This window comes from Equus quagga, chromosome 8, assembly GCF_021613505.1.
Source record: "Equus quagga isolate Etosha38 chromosome 8, UCLA_HA_Equagga_1.0, whole genome shotgun sequence".
Classification (NCBI taxonomy): Eukaryota; Metazoa; Chordata; class Mammalia; order Perissodactyla; family Equidae; genus Equus; species Equus quagga.
In genome coordinates, this window is record NC_060274.1 from 33,380,768 (window position 1) to 33,397,727 (window position 16,960).

General features: G+C 38.8%; 1 protein-coding gene across 1 annotated transcript in view; it reads left to right on the top strand.

The window, feature by feature from the left end:
• Nucleotides 1-16,960, top strand: part of LOC124243915 (uncharacterized) — a 56,643-nt gene that overhangs the window by 37,728 nt on the left and 1,955 nt on the right. The window contains 4 exon segments of the mRNA XM_046670012.1: nt 13,044-13,144; nt 13,368-13,400; nt 13,402-13,448; nt 16,787-16,959. Coding sequence (XP_046525968.1) covers nt 13,044-13,144; nt 13,368-13,400; nt 13,402-13,448; nt 16,787-16,959 — 354 coding nt within the window.

Consider the following 16,960-nt stretch of genomic DNA (forward strand, 5'->3'; position numbering starts at 1 on the left):
GCCCTTGAAGATGTTAGAGTAAAAAAAAATGTCATCATCCTCTGATGCCAGTAATAAGCAAGTCAACTAACATAGGGACCAGGGAGTGAAAATGTTTGAAGTGCTTTTCAAGAGAAATTGAAGGTCAAAACAGGAGAAAAAATAACATGGGAATTACTATTTTATATACCAGTAACCCTAAACTCCTGCCTCTTGAGTTTTAAATAAGAATAAAATATACACTTTTTGTACAAATTTAAAACCGTGGGGTTTCCAGTTCTTTACAGAGGAACTATTTGAGCCATCTCCCTGTCTAAAAATCAGTTCTCAAAGTCCAACCTAAGCATGTTTTACAGCTGTAAGTTCTTGTGGGCATGAACTCAACTATCTTTAACTTGCAGTTATAGCAAAGCCAACATCTTATTTTAAAATTGTTAATGCTTTTAAAAATTTAGTAGTTCTGGTCATATTGTATTTTTTGCTTTATTTCTTCTTAGTGAGTTTTTATGATTTGAAAAAGAAAAAACATGTTTTTCCCTCCTCTGTTTACATATCTGGAAGTTTTCACTTCTTTGACAGCTCCTTCTCTTCTTTCCTTAACTGAAGGAAAGTCCATATTAAAAAAGAATAGTATAGTTTATTTGATGGATGTGGCAATAGACTTTATGTAATTAATAGTATTTTAATTATTTAAAGCAAATAAAATATGTGACCCATCCTTTTAGTAAGGTTTTAGCTCTTAGGTCTTTTTTCTAAATAAAGAATGTATTACCATTTATTAGTTTATGTAATCTTCACAGGCTATTGTTGATTGTTATTGTCAAACCAGAAAAAGGGGCTTCCTTGCTGTGGGGCTGCTTTCCTGGTCCTAATCTGTAATGGTGGTGTTTTATCCTGTTTGGTTCCCTCTTTTGTTCCCAGTTAGTTGTGATGTTTCCTTTCCTGTGAGCTTCTTATCTCTTCCCATGACCTGTATGTGTAAAATAAACTGTGTCATCCAGTGACCACGAGGAATAGCTATAGGGAAGATAGTAACTTAAGACAGAAATTCAGGAACACCTTATAATATCATTGACAATACCAGCAAGCATGACTGATGCCACCCTGAGGAAAGCTTTTATAATCTCTACAGAGGGGCATTAAAGCAAGAGAAAACAGCCTCTTTCCCGAAGAGCTTCTAGTCCAGATGGGTGAATCCAACATATATGTGTAGAGTGACTGCAATTCATTTCCTCCTCTTCTGAGACCTGAGTTAGTCTACCAACAAACAGGGAGTGCAGGGTGCAAAATGGATACTGAATAAAGGAATACACCAGATGATAAACATGTAATCAAGCACAGTTCTCTAAATATGGTGATGGACATACAGAGTGGCAGAAAATGAGTGAAATGACTTTACTGGTGTGGGAAGAGCAAGGCATATAGCAGACTGCTCTATCAGAAGTTGATGAGGATGTGACACCCTAGGGTGCAATCAGAGATAATGCTGTAAAGTTGAGAGGTCAGTTGATGGAGCTCTTAAGTGATTAAGGGGATGATTAATTAGATGCTTTGGTGTTCTTCACTGCTGTCTTATTTCCTACCTAGATACAGTGATCACCAAAGGCCTTCCTAGTAAGTACTTTTATAGCGAGTTTTTCAGCTTGTGTCAGGTTTGTGTTTACTGCCAAGTCAGGTACAGGAGCTAAGCTGAACAACTCTAAAACTCTAAAACTTTGCAGGGGAGGAGAAATGATTTGGGGAGGGAAATCAGCATGTTCTTTTCGTTGTAAATATTATATCAGGAAAATAAAAAATGAGACTAGATCTCTAGAGCTCTTTCCAGCTCTGAGAGCATTTGCTTATGGGATTTTAACACAAGGAAGTCACTATAATGCTTAAAGAGTACCGAATTTTTTGTTTCTTTTTTATTTTGGTCAAAGTTTTAAATATGCGTGATTTTAAAAGTCAAATAGTACTACAAGGCTTGTAATGAAAAACAGCAGTGCCCTGAGGCCTATTCTCAGAAGCAGCTACATTCAACTAATTTAGCTATGTCTTCTGATATTCCCCTCCAGTTTGTAAATACAATGTTTAGATAGCTATTTCTTGATCTTTCAGTTTGTGGGATATTATCTTTGACTTTCTCATATGGAAGAGAAGGACTTAGGACTGGCAGCTGTGCATGTATCTCACCCAACTCTTCATACACACTTCCCACACCCCATCCTTCCAATATAAGTATATCATAATATTTATTATATCACATTATTGTGACTATATGTCTTTATTCATCATCATTATGGGGACGCATTTGCCTCTTTCCTGTGTTGATACCCTCTTTCCTGGATTCCATGTTTTCCACTTTTTGCTTACTCTCTCCTTTTGATGGAGCATATCATCCAACAGCTTCTTGAGAAAGAGTACATGAAAAGTAAATAATTTGAAGCCATGAATTTCTGAAAATCATTATTTTCTGAAAATGATTATTTCTGAAAATCATTATCATAATTTTAGCCTCACCATTGGTTGAAAAATGTTTAACCTCAGAAATTTGAATGCAATATTCCATTATCTTCTGGCTTCTCTTGTTTCTTTTGACCTGGCCAGAGTCATTCCAGTCCCAGATCCTTTTTGTATGTGACCCTGTTTTGTTTTGCCTTCTGAAAACTTGTGGAATATTCTGTCTGTCCCCAGGGTTATGAAATTTCATCTTGAGAGAGATTTTAGGAGGCAGGCAGAATCAGTAAGATTGGGGGAATGAGGGAGAGTAGATGTTTAAGGTGACTCCAGGTTTCTAATTTGGTTGACTAGGTAGGTAGCACTTTTTACTAAGATTGGGACCAAAGGAGGAGTCGGGTGCTTTCTTTAATTTAGGGAAAGAGGAAGCAGAAATAATAAATTTTGTTATAAATATGCTGAGTTTGAGGGGCATCAAGATATCCTAGTGAAAATGCCCAAAGAATAGTTGGAAATACGAGTTTGAAGCTTGGAAGAAAGTTAGTCTCAAGACAGTCTAAACCATCATAGGTATGGATCTGATAGTTAAATCAAGGAGCTGACGGAAATGTCAAGGAAGAGTGTATTGGGTAAGACGGAAGAAGCCTGGACGTAGAGCTCTGGCACATACCAACATTTGAGAATTAGGCTGAGAGCAATCATCAGAGGTTTTACGTGGTAACTGTTCGTCTCTGGTCCTTTAATTCTCAGTCATTTAATTAGTAAAGATTCCTTGGATTCCAGATGATACATCTACTTTTCAATGTGTATTAATAATGTTGAACCTACTGATGATCTAGAAAGTATTTATAGTACAAAATGCTATGTGTAATTATAAAATTTTGTTCTAAAATTTTACTCTTTGAAAGATGTTTCAAAATTGCAAAAGGGAACAGAGTGTATGAGAGTACATGGCTAATGTGAGTTGGAGGAAGTTAGGATTTAGGAGGAGACTGAAACTTGGGAAGCAAATGCTCTTGCCCAGCGTGCCCCCACCTCTCTCTCTGGACGACCTCACTGATTTCCACAACTTGATCTCTTCTCCGGAAGAAACCTGGCAGTATATTCTTTCACTTCCTCCCTCCCCATCTTATTTCACCTTCTTAATTGTTGGCAAGAGGTTACTGTCAGAGGTAAACTTTATTTACTCAACACTTCTGAAAGTTTGTATTTCATTTCAGTATGTCTTCATACAACGTCACTTTTCTGGAAAACGTTCACCCCTTTCACCTCTACGCTGGATCAGTAGCGTATTTTTCTGCTTCGTAGAATGTCCCTACAGCTTTCAGAAACCAAGTACTCCTCAGCAGTTTTTATGGGATCAGTTCCTGGGATTTTGGATCCTGCAGATGGCCGCATGTTCCTGTAGGGTTGCATCTTAAAGGGATCTTAGCAACCTGTAGTCTTTGCTCAGTTCCATTTAGGAACTTTTAGTTGTGCCTGCCGTATACAAAGTATTGTGCTGCATGCTGTGAGGGATACCAAGACGAATACATTGTCATACCAGTCTTCAAGGATGTCTGGTGAGAAAGGTAGACAAATTCACTGAAAGCCAAAAGGTAAGGCGAGAGTTGATAAAAGCCAAAATAAAGGTATAATACGAAGGGTTATGGTAGCACAAGGAGAGTGATTGATTCTTAGTGGCAGAGTTGGGGAAAAATTCATAGAGGAGCTATCATTTGAGCTGAGTCTCGGGGATGAGAGGAATTTCAGAAGCGGAAATGGGCAGTAAGTGTCTTCCTTCAGCTTCAGGAACGCACAGAAACCGAGGATGGAAGGCCATTGTGCCTAAGCTTATGATACAGGGCGGGGTAGAGTGGGAGTGACGAGGCCAGCAAGAAAGCTGAGACGGGACTGGGGGCTGTGAGTCCCGTGCTTGGAAGTCCAAAATTCATTCTAAAGTAAGTACAAAGGCAGCAGCAGATTTTTAGCAAGAAAATGTAGAGCCGGAAAGAGTCTTTTGCCAAATAGTTTGTGGACCGAGATTAGATTAGAAAGAGACCATAAAATAACTCTCAAATGTTTAAATCTCTTTTTTTAAGAATTTTCTTGCACAGTTTGTTTCAGGATGCTGAAAGCATCTAACTGGTCTTTGGGAATATGGAGTGTAAAGTTACTCAGATTTGGTTTGAGACTGGCTTTTACTTATTAGCCTCTGTGTGACCTTGGGGAAGTTACTTACACTAAGCTGTGGTTCTTCATGGAGTTGTTGCCTGCATAAAGCACATGGCCCAGTGCTTGGTCTATGTGAAAACTTAATAAGGGCGTGGCCATGTGGTGTAGTGGTTAAGTTCGTGGGCTCTGCCTCAGTGGCCTGGGGTTCACAGCTTCAGATCCCAGGCACGGACCTACACATCACTCACCAAGCCATGCTGTGGCAGCATCCCACATTTAAAATAAAGGAAGATTGGCATGCATCTTAACTCAGCAACAGTTTTCCTCAAGTAAAAAGAGGAGGATTGGCAACAGATGTTAGCTCAGGGCCAATACTCACATACACACAAAAAAAAACCTTCATAAATTGCTAGGCATTATTATGATGATGATGATTTCTATCAGAAAACTTTGTAAGTTAACTAGGAAATGACTAAAGCAAAAAAGAAAAGTTGGAACTTTAACTTTCAACCTAAAAAAAGTCAAAACTAATTTAAAACATTTTCCTTAAATGTAGGGATAATTTTTCTAACACTACAGTAGTACCCCTCATCCTCAGTTTCACTTTTCACAGTTCAGTTAGCCCGCAGTCAGCCACAGTCTGAAAATATTAAACGGAGAATTCCAGAAATAAGCAATTCATACATTTTAAATTACAGACCATTCTGTGTAGTGTGATGAAGGCTCGTTCGATCCCGCTGCATCTCACCCAGGAGTTGAGTCATTCCTTTGTCCGACCCCCACCCTATTAGTCACTTAATAGCCTTCCTGGTTATCAGATCACTGTCGTGGTATCACAGTGTTTGTGTTCATGTAACCCTTATTTTACGTAATAATGGCCCCAGAGCACAAGAGTAGTGATGCTGGCGATTCGGACATGCCAAAGAGAAGCTGTAAAGTGCTTCCTTTAAGTGAAAAGGTGAAAGTCCTAGACTTAGTAAGGAAAGAAAAAAAATCATACGCTGAAGTTGCTCAGATCTATGCCAGCTTTTATTACAGTATATTGTTATAATTGTTCTATCTTTTTTTTTTAAGATTTTATTTTTTTCCTTTTTCTCCCCAAAGCCCCCCAGTACATAGTTGTATATTCTTTGTTGTGGGTCCTTCTAGTTGTGGCATGTGGGACGCTGCCTCAGCGTGGCTTGATGAGCAGTGCCATGTCCGCGCCCAGGGTTGGGACCAACAAAACACTGGGCCGCCTGCAGCAGAACGTGCGAACTTAACCAGTCGGCCACAGGGCCAGCCCCTAATTGTTCTATCTTATTATTAGTTATTGTTAATCTCTTACTGTGCCTAATCTATAAATTAAACTTTATCATAGGTATGAAGGTACAGAAAAAAATATAGTATATAGAGGGTTCAGTACTATCTGCAGTTTCAGGTATCCACTGGGGGTCTTAAAACATATCCCCCTCGGATAAGGGGGGACCACTATATCTTACTTTCCAAATTCATATAATATTGCCTTTTTGGGGGCTGGCCCCATGGCTGAGTGGTTAAGTTTGCGCCCTCCGCTGCAGCGGCCCAGGGTTTCGACGGTTCGGATCCTGGGCTCGGACATGGCACCGTTCCTCAGGCCACGTTAAGGTGGTGTCCCACATGTCACAACTAGAAGGACCTGCAACTAACATATACAACTCTGTACTGGGGGGGATTTGGGGAGATAAAGGAGAAAAAACAAAAAAAGATTGGCAACAGTTGTTAGCTCAGGTGCCAACCTTTAAAAAAAAAAATGCCTTTTTTATATATTATAATAAAAAGGTAGCCAAATTTAAAGTAAAATCTGGGGCCAGCCCAATGGCGCAGCAGTTAAGTTCACATGTTCCGCTTCAGCAGCCCAGGGTTCACTGGTTTGGATCCGGATGTGGACCAACGCACCGCTTGTCAAGCCATGCTGTGACGGGTGTCCCACATATAAAGTAGAGGAAGATGGGCATGCATGTTAGCTCAGGGCCAGTCTTCCTCAGCAAGAAGAGGAGGATTGACAGCAGGTGTTGACTCAGGGCTAATCTTCCTCAAAAAAGAAAAAAGTTTTAAGTAAAATCTTTTACAAGCTTCTAAATTGAAAAAGATAAAATAAAAAACCTCTCAAAGCCTGAGCTATGGTAAAACATACAGCGTTACATGTTTGAGTTGTTCATTTGCTAATTAAATCTGGGGTTGTTTATAAAACCAAAGTATAATAATAGCACTGTTCTTTTCTGTGGGTGTTTTGGAAATGTATTGATTAGGCCCAGGGTATTTTAATTGCCCAGTGTTTAAAAGTAATAGACACCAATGAGATGACTTAGTTTTTGCTTTAGAAGCTGAGTTTTTACTTTAGAGGTTGCCTGTTGGAGACGTTTCCATGCTAAAATGCAACTGGAGTCTCAAATTAGCTTATCCAGTATTGAACGTATCAGTTCTCGTCCAAACTGTCCACTCTCGATTCCTGACACAGTCACTTTTGAAATGGATGGAGAGCAGTCAGCTGGGAAAGTGAGCTGGAGAGTTAAAGGATGAAAAAACCTTTTCTTCCTAAAACTAAATCTCATCACAACATCCTCTATCTATATAGCCTTTGTTCTTTCTGTGAGGGAAATTGATAGAGATAAAATGGGAAACTTTTTAGGAGGTTTCTTAAAGTTTCCAGTGTAATTTGGATCCTCCTCTCGTGTTCTTACACTTTATTTTATAATTCTTTTGAATAACTTTGTAATCTAAGAGAAACTGATAAAACTTACAAGGGTTGTTTTAGGACAGAGATCAGCAAACTGTGTCCCATGGGCCAAATCCAGCCTGCTGCCTTGCTTGTAGAAGTTAAATTTTGTTGGAACAAAGCCGCCCTTATTCTTTCACATATTTCCTATGGCTACAGAGTTAAGTAGACTGGACAGAGTCTGCATGGCACAGAAGGCTAAAAATATTTACTATTTGGCCATTTACAGAAATAGTTTTTGTGGGTTTTTTTGAGGAAGATTAGCCCTGAGCTAACATCTGCTGCCAATCCTCCTCTTTTTGCTGAGGAAGACTGGCCCTGAGCTAGCATCTGTGCGCATCTTCCTCTACTTTATATGCAGGACTCCTGCCACAGCATGGCTTGACAAGTGGTGCATAGGTCTGCACCCAGGATCGAACCGGCAATAGGCCTAAAATGTACATCCTGATTTTTAAGTTGTCCCAGCTTTGGCCATCGGGAGCTCTTTCAGTTGGCTCCTGTGTTCCTTTGACCTATCCCCATCATTGTGGATTCTTTTTCTTTTATCTTCTTTTTTGAGTACTTTATTTTCTGATACTACACAGTGCTCCAGTCTTATCTTGCATGTGTCCTGCCCCATTCCTAGAATCAGTGTTTTACTTTTTTTTTAACTGAAGTGGATTCTGTGATACTTATTGTTTGTTTTTTGTTTTTAATTCTGAGTTAGCATGAGATATTTGTAACATGATTATATTTTTATCAAAATATGTCAAGAATGGTCTGTTTGCTTAGTGACTCTCCAGGTCTCCTGAATATTTTGCCTTTTGATTAAAGATATTATTGGTTTTTGTTGCAACCAAGATTCCCATCAGGTGACTAAAAGTGACACCTCACTGTTTGCCTGACATTTATCATATTTTCAGGAAATGAACTTGTTCCTCACAAGTGAATTTTTCAGATGCTTAAAACTTAGACTTTTCATTTATCTGTTCTGTCCTTCCTTCAGGGAACATGTTTTAAGCACCAGCCATGTGCTAGACACAGTGCTGGGTGCTCAGAACAGAGAGACAAGACATAGCTTTGTTTCTTGAGCCATCCACAGTCTAGTGGGGACATAGTTACACTTCAGCAAGATACGTGCTATCATACAGGTAAGCTCGAGATGAAGTAGAAGCCAAAAAAGGAATCAAGGACAATTCATTGACATTTTGAAGGATGAGTATTAATGAGCCAGATGAAATGGGGGAGAATGAATGAGGCAGAGAGGCTAAGGGAGATGGGCAAGAATGTTTTAACAAACTGAGAGGCATGTAACTGAAGGAGCATGACACTTTTGAAGTCCTGTAAGGAGCTCAGTGTGACTGGAGCATAAAATGAGATGGAGGTAGTGATGAGCCTTGAGCAATAGGCCTAGGATCCATCACAAAGGGCCTCATATGCCATGTTTATGTATCAACATTTTGGGGGCACTGTTGGAGGACTTTTAGGCAGAGAAGCAATCACTTCGACAGTACTGTGGACAATGAATTAGAGTAGCCAGGAGACTGAGGAATCCATTTCAGTAATACTCTAAACTAGAGATGAGGCCAGCGGTGACAGAGAGGGCCTGGAGTGGATAGATTGGTGATGTATAAAGGAAGTAGAAGCAACAACCCTTATCAGCAGATGGACGTGAGCTTAACAGAGAGTGGGTGACGATTAAAGTGAAGAATAAAACAGAACTTCCCTACATGTACCTGACAATGTAGGCAGGTACAAAAATAACTATAATATAATTAAAACCGCAAGTTATGTTCCTTACTGAACGGAAGTATCTTGGAAGCATTACTGTAGATTAATGGTCCAGTAAGTGATCACTGGTAAAGGAATAGTCCATGTGAGGATTGCATACCGAATAGCGCCAAAATATCATGCTCTTGAGCTCTCAAAAATAGAACTAAATAAACCGGAAAGAAACCAATACTACATGTACAGAAATTTTTCAGGTTAAAAATGTTTTCCTCTGGTGCAATCCTTATAGCTATTGCTCAACAGCCAACTTTAGCTGTCATGCCAATGCCTCTAAAAATTTTCTCTTCCATTTCCTGGCAGAGCTTAGCTGGTAGTGTCTGTTATCTTGGGGAGAAATCATAGTGGTACAATACATTTACACAGTGCCTTAGTCTCACCAGCTCTCCTACTTTGCAGATACCTCCATAAATGTAAGTTTGGCACCTGGAAAACAACACATATTTTTGGCCTGCTTATATGTCATTTTACAGAAACGTTTTGGCTTACTACATGTCACTGTAACATTAATTGGGGTTAATTCTCTGTATTAGTAAGTGATGCACGTGCTGCAAAAAGTCCCAGTGACTGGGACGTAACCTAGTTTCTCACTGAATCTGGCCAGTGTTCTCATGAAATATCTCACCATTTCCATAAAGCCACTGGCAAGTGATAGCAACTCATTTTTGCAGATGAGAAAATTGAAATAGTGACTTCAATGTATCACCTCAAGCCCCCTTGTCTAATAATGTCTTCCCTGTAGAGGCTGTTTCCAAAATAATATGGTTCAAAAGAAAGCAAGCATATTCAAATGTCAGATAAGTTTATATAATCCCTTAGTCACAAAGGCACTTCCAGAAGGAGGTTAGAAGGCATCCAAAACAGAATATTGTAATTTTTATAAAGTAAGAGATAGAGGAAGGACCGGGAAGCAGTCCAAAAGCCTCTTAGACAATAACAGTCTCTCCTAATTGGAGTGAATTCAATAAGACAGTAATGATTAGGTTTATTAATATCCACTGAAATACAAAACAAAATTAGAAGCACAGTTCACTTGGCTCGGTAAGTGCCAGAAAAACAGGATTTGCCTGCAGTGATTTTGTTATATCTTCATACCGGTGGTGATCAAAGGAAACTTCTGGCTAGGCTGAAGAAGTGGTTCTCTAGCTTCTTGTTAGAATCATAGGACCACCTGACTCATTCTTGCCGTTAACAATTCATGAGAAAAATGCTCTCTTTTAATAAGGAACTGATGAGTTGATGTCTAAGATTTATTGAATTTCCTAAGTAATCTGTGCATGTCAGAAATTTAAGTATAAATCATTTTTAACATTAGACCAACTCCTATTCAATACAAGCTCCTGACCAACATTCTTAAAACCACCATTGTAGTGAGACATTATATAATGTCCAGCCAGATGTTATTAGGTTGTGGAATCCTCTTTGCTTTTTATGTACCAGAAATCCAGCCTCTTAAACATTTTTAGTAAGGTCCTGAAGATAATACCATGTTTCATATTTTCAAGTAGCCTTTAGGAAATGCCTGTAGAACCCAAACTGAAAACTAATAGATAAATCTTTATGTTGTGGCAGTGGTCCCAGTGAACTCTAACGACTACCAGAAATCTCTCATCCATACCTAACGCGTTCCTTTAAGTGACATCACATTAAATTGTCCAGGTTCAGTCTTGAATCCCTAATTTAGAATTACGGATCTATAGAAGTACCATGGAGGAAATTATAGAGCTGTGCTGTTCCCATATGACTAGTCACTAACTGCATATTACTATTTAAATTGAAATTTAAATTAATTAAATAAAATTTAAAATTCAGTTCCTCAGTTTCTGCTAGCCACATTTGAAGTGCTCAGTAGCCAAATGTAGCTAGTGGCTGTCATATTGGACAACACAGACATACGAGAATGCAGAAAGTTTAATTTGACAGCATTGTCTAGAAACTACTGACAGAAAAAGCACTGTAGTTGATATAGACTTACATACTTATATATAAAAATGCCCGTATGATGGCTTCTCAAGAGGAAAGACAATCAGATTGTTCTAAGTAGAACCTGTAATTTCATTTCATTGTGCCAAAAAAGTGACTTTTAAATTTATAAATCCCATTTTCTTTCCAAAAACTCCAACCTTAAAAGATTTACAAATACAGAACTTCTAAAGACTACATGTACAGAATTGTATGTACAGCTAGTTCAGGATTCCCAGAATTTCTCCGATCCATCTCACACTGCTCTTCCCTTCTACATATTTGCTCATTAGCTTCTCCACAATGTGTTGACTTGTGTTTATCATATGTAAATATTTTTAGACTTCTGTCTAATCTGCTGACTTAGACTGTGGCTCCTTGGTGGACAAAGGCTAATATATAGCTATTTTTGTCTATGATTTTGAGGTAAAGCTTTTAAGTGCTACTTATACACCCCATGTTTTTCAACTTTGTGTAAGAAAGTGATTGTCTTTGTTCTTAAGGAAATATGTTCACCTGTTCCTTAGTAAGAATGATAAAATATGTTTTCCTTCCTCAGTTTTTTTGAAAGCAGACCCTTCTGATAAATTTGGTTCTATAATGCCTGCGTCCAGGCTGAGCCAGCGAATGTTTAGGATGAGCCTGGAACTTCTTATGTCAGAAAGTAAAGTACTCAAAAAAATGATGAGGCCAGAGTCAAAGGACAAGCAGGCTGAAGGGGTTCCCACTGGCCAAATCTGGGGGAAATGCAAGTATCAAAATAAGTATAGTAATGAATTATAAATCATCAAAAAAATAGGAACGAATTAGCTGAAGATAGGCAGATAGTTAGATGGGTAGAGAGGAAGAAAGGCTCTTCTTCATAGTGGAGTGCTGACTGATAAATGCGAGTGGAACGGTGAAGTTGGGAAATCACCATTTCGCAATCGTTGTCATAAAGATTGGTTTGGGCAAGAATTATCCGTGGATACTAAATATATGGGGGAAGTTTTGACAGGGAGCAGGATGTTTTCATAGTCTCACTTGTCTTCCCACATATTGCTTCTTAGTTACAAGCAGGAAAATAACTGTAAAATGGAAATCCCAGTGAAAGGCAGGCAGGCCTTTGGATGTGATAGCTTGAGAGACGTTCATCACTTTTGTCGTACTTATGTCTAAGTAGGGTGCATAACCTGAATTTAATCATGAGGAAACATCAAACAAAACCAAAATGAAAAACATTCTATTAAAAAAAGTGGCCTGTATTCTTAAAAATGTCTATGTTGGGGCTGGCGCCGTGGCATAGTGGTTAAGTCTCCACACTTTCCTTCGGCGGCCCCAGGTTCACCAGTTCAGATCCTGGACGCGATGGCATTCAACACAAAATAAAAGAAGATTGGCACAGATGTTAGCTCAGCAACAGACTTCCTTAAGAAAAAAGAGGAAGATTGGCAACAGATGTTAGCTCAGGGCCAGTCTTGCTCACACATGCACACAAAATGTCAATGTTATGAAAGTTGGGGGAGAAGAGCACAAGGGGAATGCTTAAGGAACTATTCCAGATTAAAGGAAACTAAAGAGACTTGATGACTAAATGCTAATATGTGATCTGGAACTGGATCTTGGACTAGAAGTGAATAAAATGATAAAAAGGACATAATTGGAACAATTGCCAAGATTGGAATATGGATGGTAGATTACATAAAAAGTATTGATGTCAAATTCCTATATTTGATAACTATACTATGGTTATGTTAGAGAATACCTTTGTTCTTAGGAAATAGTCAATGAAATATTAAAGAGTAAAGGGGCATGATATCTGTAACTTATTGTCAAAAGGTTCAAGAAAATAATTGTGTGTGTGTGGAGAGAGAGAGAATGCAATAACAAATGTACCACAACATTAACAGTTGGTAAATTTGAGTAAAAGCTACGTAGAAGTTCTCTACTGAAGTCTTGCAGCTTTTCTGTAAATTTGAAATTACTTCAAAAAAAAATTTTAAAAATTCTATTCCATGTTTTCTAGCCCTTTCTAAGGCACAAAATGACGTGATGACATTGAAGATGCAATCAGAGAGACTTTCGAAAGAATACGTCCGACTCCTGAAAGAACACTCAAAGCTTCAGGTGGGTGACATCCACTTTATGGGCCTACATTTTTTGAAATAGTGATTACCTAAGTCATCTATTTGGGTTATTTGCCCTCCCTAGGTCAAGAGGATGTACTTAATCCTAGCTTTGTTAAATGATTAAGGAAGCTAGATTTTTACCTAAAGGGTGAAAATTAGAACATTGCATGAAAATAAAAGATAATCATAATGTTGAGAATTACTGACATGCTAACTTATAGCCTTCTAGTTTTGGTGAAATTTTAAGGAAAACAATTGAGCCACAAAAATGACAGCATTGAAAAACAGACTGGTTCTGGAAAAATTTAGTTTTGCCATTTGGAATATTTCCTATCTTCATGCCAAAATAAGGCCAAAAATTGAAGTTCCACCTCACACTATTCCTTTTATCCCACTGTTTTAAACATCTTAGGAAAAAGCCTATGGCATTCAAATACATGACTTACCTCCAAAGTTGATGTGAAAGATGGAAATGGAAAAAACCTTTCTGTTATCAAAGCCACAAAGTCAGGGGCCACAGGTTCTCTTCCTCTTCCCCTCCAGTCCAGCAAGAGTCGAGTCCCAGCCTTTGTCCACGGGGGACTTGTCTTTCCCTTCCCTGTTAGGCTGCCAGCTCCTAACCTGAATTGACTTCCCAGACACACTCTGACCATGGATGGGGAGAATTCGGGGAAGAGAACACTCCCGAGGCAGCCTGGGACCTCCCAGTTCCTCTAGGATGGGGGACCTATGCTCTTCAGCTTTCAGATTGGGCTTGTGTTCAGAATTTGGCAGACTTTGTGGCTCTCAGTCAGGACTTTTTAGCAATTATGGCTCTGTAATTATTTCACTATTCTAGAAGCCCCATTGCAGGATTCATTTACCTGCATCTTAATGGTCTTTGTATCTCCAGAGTCTAGCACTGTGCCTGGCATGAGGCAAGCCAGGCACTAGACTCTTAGGCCCTGGAGTCAGACAGACCTGGAGTAACTAGAACTCTCATTCTAGCTTCGTGATCCTAGACAGGTTGAGTCACCCCTCTGGAGCTCACTTTTCTTCATCTGTGAAATGGGAATAGCAGTAACACCTGGCTCACTGAGTTGTGGGGAGAATTAAATAGAATGTGTAGGGTGCTGAGCACTGTTCCTGGCTGACAGTAAACACTCAAGAAATGAGAGTTATTATGATAATTATCATCATCATCAGTATTAATTCCTCTGTAGAAGTTTTACCAAAAGAATGGCTTATTCCCAACCAGCCACCTTAGCCTTGATTTAGAGCCATTCAAGAATCCAAAGCATGTTTTTAATCTGGAATTCCCAGTTGAGTTGCATGTTTGATTTAACTAACGTACTTTGACAATAGCAAGAAAAAGACAGGGCAACCCAGAGAGGGGTAGGTACCCTGTATCCTCCAATGCCAGGACGCCAAGACCTCAGTTCACGTGGTCTGGAAAAGGTAGTTCGATTTTCGGTAAGCCACACTTTCCCCATCTCTAAAAGAGAGATCCTGAAATTGCTGACTTCACCATGCGTGATGAGAATTACTCCATGGCATCCTTCAAGATTCACCATGGAAAGTAAAGAAACACTTTAGAACTCTCCTGCCTAGAAATGGAACTTTTTTCCGTCCCATTTGTGGTGCCAGGATGTACTCAACAAGGATGAGGATCCACACAGTGGCCTTTGCCAGGGTGTCAGAAACGTTTGGGTCCCTGAATGGAGAAAGGAGAAGCAGGAATATTTCTTGAATTTCTTCTGGCCATTGCTGAATGTCCTCATTGTGGTAACAGCTAATGATTCCGTAATCCCTGAAGAGTGTATGGGACAACGAGATTAGAGTCCCTCAACCCATTTCCTTTCCCCCAAATAAAGCTACTTTCAGCTTGGAGCTTACGCGTTCTTGACAAAGGAAGTAAAAAGCTTTTATGAGTAATTCCTTCACAAGAAAGCAGTTGTTATACCTGTTTCTTTGAAAACTGACCCCATCCCAGATATGCCAAGTGCCGTGCTGAGAGTGGGGCGTGTTCACTAGCACATTTAGACCTTGATCTAATTACTGCTTGTATCCAGGTTTTTGAAATATTTGAAACATCACGCATCTTGACTTCGTCATTACTTAAATGAGGATTATAATACCTAATGAGCATTAAACCAGATCCTGTAAAAGAAAGCACTTGAAATATTTTTAAACTATAAAACTCTATACAGCCATAAGATGCTACTAGTTATTTCTTGATTGGACACATTTTTTCCCATCCACCTACTCAGCCCCCGTTGTCCAGTATGAGACCCTGTATAAAATTCTGAGATTTAGATGTCGTTAAATAAGAACCATTTTCTTAAAAGTGACTCTCACACTTTGATATTCACCTTCTGAACTCTGCCTGAGAAGCGAAAGATTACTGTAGACCGTCTGCAGGAAAAAGCGGTATCAGATGTCCTTTGTGAATGTTACTTCTATTGCCAAACCAACCTTAGTAATTGAATTATATCCTAAGGTTCTTTGAGAAACTTAGCTTTCTCATTTACATAGTTGACTTACTTTAAATAATCATTAAATAAAGGGCTGTTAAAATATTAAGGAAACAAAGATGGAAGAGGGGAAAGTTGGTTTCTTTACTGTAAACGGATCCCACTTTGCATCTTTTAAATCCGTTTGGGTTTCCCCATCTGGTCCCCTCTCTGGTATGGGCACTAAATAAACATCAGAGAACAGTCTCTTCAAACCCTGTGGTCTTTGCCTTTCCGTGTTTGGTCTGGCTCCCTTCTAGAAAAGAAAAAACAATTAACCGGGGGTTATTGGCAGCATAAACTCGTCAGCACCTGTAGTTTTTAACTTTCATTTTGGAAAATCACTCTTCATTTAAGAGACTTGTCCAGAAGAATAGCTCCATTAAAGCTTTGATTTTTATCTAAAGTGGTAAGATATGTGTAAACATGTGAAAGTGGTACCTTAGCATTCAAATTTCCTCCTCTAATCTGTCTTCTGATTGGGTTGCTTAATGTTGTTCAAGCTGCTCTGAAGGCATTAATGCTCAGCCCAAACAAGAGCGCGATGAACTTCCCACGTACCAGCAATGACCCCACAGCTCCATTTGAGGACAGTTTTCTTCTCAGTATAGACTTTTGCTTTCTTAGTTCAAATGAACTCTTAAGGGTAGTTTCTATCCCATTTTCCTCCAGTTTTAAATGATGTATTATAATCATCTTACTGTGATCAGCAAAGAGTATAATTTGAGGAGCCAGTTCTATTGGCAAATATCTGAAGGACCAAAAAAAAGCCACCCATCTGTGTTGTTTGGTTCCCTTTATTCTTTCCTTGCCAGAAATCTTAATTGGGCTTGCAAGAGGGGAATTTTAGAAATTTTGTTTTCCTAGTATAACTTGTGAAACAAAAGCAAAGTAGATTAATGCAGGAAAAAAATGAGCTTATCAAGAGTGTTGTTTTTCCCCTCTAGACATTTTTTTCAAGTAAAACCCACAAAGTTTTTATGTAGTTTTTTAAATTTGAAGCTTTCTCAATCTATATTTTCACATTTGATTATTCTCAGAATTAATAACTAGACATAGAAAGGAGAATGTTTTTTAAAATTCCTTGTCATCTCTATGAATCTCTTTCTCACTCTTTGCTATAACTACCTGTCATATTTTTTTCATACAGGATCGTTCAGGAAAAGACAAGAAAGGCCTGTGAACTTTATCAAAGAAGATTGTGATACGCCGTGTCAAGATGATAAATTTGTTATCATGTTAGCCTCTAGAAAACTTAAATTTAAAATTCAGTTCAGAAAAATGTACTGTCTATGACTGACCAATAGTTTTTTAATGTCACA